Genomic DNA, 6,574 nt, shown 5'->3' on the forward strand with positions numbered 1-6,574 from the left:
AATTTTTTTGTGAAAATGTTATAAACACACCCATTTTTTTTAAAGCACATCTAAAATAAGCCATACAATTTTCTTAACAATTTCTTGGTCTATTATAATTAAAAAAAAAACCCAACAACAAACTAATTTGATCTAAAATCTAGGGGGGAAAAAAGTAAGTCTAACAAGAAAAGTAAAAATTTGTTGATCTTAGATATTAACAAATTTGAAATAAACTAGTAGATAAAAGAATTCTAGGTAGTAATTGTGAACACAAAATTTCTGAATTGCAGAAAATCAAATAAATTGAAAATTTTATCACAAATATATTTTTGTATTAATCAAGTAGTGAGTACAATATCTGTTTTGACTCTTCTACAAAAAGTGCTTCTCTGATTCTATCTTCTTTGAACTCGACCTGAACAAGAAATCCTCGGTCTTCTTCACAACAAATCTCTGGCTTTGAGCTTGTTAATATTCTTCAAGTCCTTCCAATATTCTTCAAGTTCTTTGAAGATTCTTCAATACTTTAGAGGTAGAATTTCTCTAGAGTTTTGCGTGTTCAAAATGAGAGAGAATGTCCTCTATTTATAGTGGTTCCAGAGGATAAACTTCATTTTGAATTGATATGTTTGAAAAGATGTAGTAGACTTTGATTGACCCAAATTTTGCTTAGAGATAATTATCTCTATTTTTCTATTTTGATAAAGATCATATTTTGATAAAGATAATAATCAATAAAGATAAATAATAATCTATATTTTCTTTATTTATTTTAATAAAGATAATTATCCCTCAATTTTTAATAGAAAATTTATCTTTATTTTATTTTATTTATTTTGATAAAGATAGTTATTCATCAATATTGAATAGGAAATTTATCTTTATCTTGTGGGCCCAATGACAAGTGGCAAATTTTAATATGCCAATGTGATGTCAATTTGGATGACATGTCATTATATGATTTAATTAATTTAATGACATTAACTTTGAATATGCCACTAAATTTTTTGTGGCATTTTGTAATTGGCTTGACAAATTTTTGCATCCTATAGTAATAATTAAAGTTCATTTAACAATAATAATTAATATGTTTATTGTACTTAGAAATAATACATAATTTTCAAGATTTAATCTTAGTAACAATAATTAGTATGTTTATGATAAAACACAGGTGCAAGCCACAAAATTCTTACCTTCTATATTGTGAATTAGAGTGTGTTTGGGAATCTTGGAAGCCGATTTTCCTTGATTTTGGTAAATTAATTGGGAGGTTTGTTTGGAGAGGTTAGGTATGAGGTTAAGAGCATGAGACTTAAGAGACTAGATTTGTGCGGTGGCTGCGTTATTTCTAACTAATGGGGTAATCTTTTAAGCAAGAATTCAAAAGAAACAAAATTACTCAACCAAATTGCCAATAAACCCGCATAACGCACCTTAATGACAACCTTTGAATCATCCAGTCTCCTAATCCAATTGAGGGGAAGTTCATATTCCTTTCATAATATACTCTAATTACGTCTTTGAACCACAAGTTATGTAATTTCGAATTTTCTTGATTTCCATCTATATAAGAAGTTTCATAAATTGGTCTATTTTTAAAGCGTATCTCTTTAAAGTGGAATTCATTCGCCCCCCCCTCTTTTTTTTTTTTTTTTTCAATTTTAATTTTGTCCAAAATAATTATTGCTAACTGCCTGAAATGAGAAGCAAAAATATTTTGATAAAAATGTTCCTTGGTAATATCAGCATGACTTTCGAAGTCTTTCGAAGTCGTGTGCGGTAGAAATACCAAACTAAATACTGCGAGCAGTACTGGGTCTTGAGCTAGGGGTCCTCTCTACCTCGTGGCCATGGTTATCCAACTGAATTTCAAAGGCCATCAACCTCGCCAATGATGTTGATTTCATGCAAAATAAATTCATTTGTAATACTTCAATAATCTTTTATTCATAAGGAACCATGTGGATAATAATTAACTACTACAATTAGTAAAGTTGATGCAGGATTGTTTGTAGATCAGTAGTGAACTTTGATAGCAATGTATTGGTTCCAGGTAACTCCGGGACTTCTCGTACACTGCAAGTATGAATTTCTCCATTTACAAGAAACACAATTTCGTTTGCCTCGTGATACTTTTGCTGATCAAAATATTCGAGACCCTTGTAAACTTGATGGACGCTTGAATTATATTCTTGAAAACAAGCAGAACCCATTGACCATTGATAATACTCTGTTGCATTGATCAACAACTTATACGCCTCTGCAGTAGTCTCATTAACTTTGGCTGCAGTAAATTCCAAGCCAATCCTAGAAAGGCCAGTAAGATTTGCACTGGAGCTGTGAGGATCTGACTCCGAAATTGAGGTGCAAACATCAGGAAAGTCAGTTTGGGTGCAAGTTTTGGTTATTAGGGGCTTGCCAATCTCATTATCGGCTTTTGCAAAATGGTGGCTTGAAAGCAAGATAGAGAGTACAACTGAAATCACTAGGAGACACGAGGAAACAACTTTCATGGTCATTTCTTACAACGCCACGGAGGAGCCTATGAAATTTGCTTCGCCTATTTTTATATTGTAGAACCGTTTGAATTTGGTTAGGATGGGGCTTAAAAACTATGTTTTACATTATCCAATAAGAAATTACCACAACAGTTCTTTACTTAAAACTCAATACATCTTACCATATCAAATAACATATTATCTAGTTGATAATGATCACATAATTAGGATTCGTTTGGGAGTTCATAAGATAATGGAAGGAAATTATCAGAAAGGAATGACATATATTTAAGAGAAATAAATGAAATGGAATTACGTATCCTTGTTTGGATGTTTTTAAAATAAAATAATGAAAGTGTATAGAAAAAAATTGTAAGGTAAGTAACTTTGTTTGAAAGTAACATAGAGGGAATGAAATTGAATTATTTTATAACTATTGTGAGGTGCCGAAGACCCAAGAACCCGAGGACCTGAGGAAGGGAAGCTCAAGACATAGTAAGCAAGGGAGAATAAAGGAATAAGGAAACTTACCCGAGGATACCCGAAGATGAAGTGGCACGGGTGTTGATGACATAGGGGACGCATTGCGACTAGCTGAATGTGGCAGGATAACTTAGAAGGTTGCATTAAATGTCCGGCACCAACCTTTCTGGCCGCATTAATTAGAAAGTACCGACTTTATCCGTTGCATTAATGTAGACGTGACCTGAACAGTACGAAACGCAAAGTTAGGGCTTGGCTCCGTTACCGACGGACAGGTGTCGGGGGAAGAAGCTTAATAGATTGCAAGGTGTAGGGCTGAGATGATAGGAGCCAAGGATATAAATAGGAACCGGAAGATACAGAGAGGGGACTTTGGTTGTTGGACCCTCTCTACCAAATATATTGTATTCGGATCTTTAGTCAGGGAACTAGCAGTGATATTCTAGGCTGGTTTATGATTTTGTGGTCCTTACAACTATATTACTATTGGACTCCTATCTATATTATTATTATATAATAATAGGTAAAACTGAGAGAAAGTCCAATTAGATTTCAAATTGGAATTCAATTAGAGTTTAATTTTGCGCCACATGTTCCATTTAATTTAAGTTTTTAAATTTTTGTGTCAAGTGAGTTATTCAATTAATTCAATGTAAAAATTGGATTTCATCTAAAACTTTTGTTTTACACCATTTAATAAAAGATTACTATATCAGTTTTTTGCTTAAAAATTAAAACTTAATACATCCTATCATACCAAATAGCATCCTATCTAGTTTATAATGATTACATAATTAGGATTCATTTGAGAGTTCATAATAGAATGGAACAAAGTTATCATATAGGAATAAAATAGAATGAAATATATTTAAGGGAAAAGAATGAAATATATTTAAGGGAAATGAATGAAATTGAATTATATAACCTTGTTTGAATGTTTTAAAATAAAGGAATGGAAATGAATAGAGAAGAATGGAAAGTAAGTAACCTTCTTGGGAGTAACATAGAGGGAATGAAATTGGATTATTTTATAACAATATTACTATTAGACTCTTATTTTAAAATAAAAGACTAAACATATAGAGGTATTTTGGTAATTTTAGTAAAAAAGTCATTAAATTTAATTTCATTTCCTCCAATTCCTTCCCATTTTGAGAAGAATGAAAATTTGAAATTTTAAAGGAATAGAAAAAAATCAGTGTTTTCTCCTAACTATTCCATTCCCGTACTCAAACTCCCAAACATGGAAATGCACTTTCCATTCGCTCCATTAAAACTTCCAAATAAGGGAAATGAAGAATATTTTAAAATGATTATTTTCATTCATTTCAATTCATTTCATTTCCCTCATCCCAAACAAACTTTTAGTGTCTTCTTTTCTTTTTACCTTTTTGGACAATTTATAGGGAAGTCAAATAAAAATCCCCTATACAGCTTTATTTTCTACGAATATCATATACCATATATTTATTTTACTTTCCTTATAAAATAACTATAATTGTATTATAAAATACAATATATTCTTGTCCTCATTTTGTGCTTTTTACGTTGGTATAGCATTTATTTATTATACCTTCCTTATAAAAAAAAAATCCTCTCTTCTTCTTCTTTTTATATATTTTTTAATTTTTCATTTTTCTATAGGGATTTATCAAGTATCCAAGCCATGAGGATAACAATGGAAGGGATTAAGTTAGTGAAGTTAAAAATAAAGCCCAAAAATTTGTTGGAATTTGTTTGGTTTGTTGTCCAATGATGGTGTAGGTTAATCACACTAAACACAGTGGCGACTCTAGGAATTTTTTCCCAGAGTGTTCATTAAGAAACTTAAATTGTACAAAATCTAATAAAAAGAGATCTTCATAAAGTCTTACAATTTCCTTTTACGAGTTTTCTTATTTTAAAATCGTTGCATAATAGTTTTATTATCAATATTGTAAGCTAAATCTCTTGCAAAATTTTAGATTAATCAAAATTTTCTTGGTCTTTTACTTTTTATTTGTTAGGGCCTAATATACTGTTAAGAAAACCAAAGTTTAAGGACAAAATTTGGCTGCAAACTTAATTCTACCCTAAAACTACAACTTTCACTAAACAAATTAACATGACTACATATTTTAAAAATCTAATCGTTAGTGATCTTTATGTTCTTAAAACACATATCAAAATTTCATGTCATTGAATGTTATTTACTATTCAATTCATAAACTTATTTTAAGGTATAATTTTAGACTATAAAATCTCAAAATTTAAACATTTGATTGATAACATAGCTATTGATCATTGATCTTCCTGAAATTTAGCAAGTATGGAGAATATAAGAAGAAAATGTAATCCAATGATGGGTTTGTTAAAATTTGCCTCCAATAATTTTTTTTAGTAGAAAGTTTTAGTCTATAACCAAGTTTATTGTCAAACTTTATTCAAAGTTTGGACCTAAAAAAGTTGAGGGTGATCACAAATTGTTTTTTAAAAGTAAAAAAAAAAAATATTTTTTAAATTTATATATAATTTTTTTCCAAGTCAGGTGGTCCTACCGTCAATGTGGAGCCATTTACTGACTAAATGTGGCCTTTGTAACGTTGGCTTATTTGGATAATTTTAACATTTACATTTTACAGTCGAAATTAGGGTTTTTGTTTTTTTTAATACTTATAATTAATTATTTAATGTATTTGCAGTCAAAGGCGTATATATATATATATATATATTACAAAAAATACAAGGTATTATAGTAAATTAGTAATACCAACTTAGCATCCTACTTTTGTCTTTCAATTAGGGATGACAATTTTTTCCCGTCCTACTTCTCCTTGCGTGGGTTTTCCCCACCCCGCAAAGGTGGTGGGGTTGGGATGGGGCAAGATTTTAGCCCCACACCATGGGGCGGGGCGAAGATGAGTTTAGACTTTTTAAACCCGCCCCACCCCTCTCCTTCTCGTCCTGGCCCCGCCCTATGTTGCTAATAAGGGTTATAATTGTAAAATTTTCATACCCTAAACCCATACTATTTAAACAAATATATTAATATTAGCTTAATTTATTCTATCCAATGTGTTCTTTGCCTTTATTTTGTCATGTGTTATACTATGAGTTTTTATATTTTATATTTTTATTTTTTATGATTGTCTTGTTAAACACTTGAATATATTATTCAATTTTTTCTAAAAATTGATTTGATTTGATGGGATATATTTAGTTGTTATTTTAAGTATATTTTTATTAATGAATTAGGTTTCATTAAAAAAATTATACTAGTGTAGGGCAAATTAACAAAAAAATAGAATTTTACGGGGTGAAGCGGGGCTTCGCGGGGCCATAAAGGGCGGGGATGGGGTAAGAAAATTTTCCCCGTCATGCGGGGTGGGGTGGGGATGGGGCAAGATAAAATCTTGTGGGGCGGAGGCGAAAACCCCATCCATCGGACCCGCCTTGCCCCATTGCCATCCCTACTTTCAATCCAATAGAAAAGTGACGTGTAAATAGACACATGACAATTATTATACCAATCCAAATGAAAAGACTTTTTTTTTTTTTAGTGGGGTGGTCATGGAGTCTACAATGACTTAATCCTCCCTAGAAACAAGCTCAAAGTTATACACAAATATTCT

General features: G+C 31.0%; 1 protein-coding gene across 1 annotated transcript; it reads right to left on the reverse strand.

Moving 5' to 3' along the window:
• Window positions 1–1,967: 1,967 nt before the first annotated feature.
• LOC142634856 (uncharacterized) lies at window positions 1,968–2,501 on the reverse strand. The gene has a single exon (XM_075809107.1). It carries the CDS (start codon window positions 2,499–2,501, stop codon window positions 1,968–1,970), a length of 534 nt encoding a protein of 177 aa, XP_075665222.1.
• Window positions 2,502–6,574: the final 4,073 nt, after the last annotated feature.

The sequence above is a fragment of the Castanea sativa genome, chromosome 5, assembly GCF_040712315.1.
Source record: "Castanea sativa cultivar Marrone di Chiusa Pesio chromosome 5, ASM4071231v1".
Taxonomy (NCBI): Eukaryota; Viridiplantae; Streptophyta; class Magnoliopsida; order Fagales; family Fagaceae; genus Castanea; species Castanea sativa.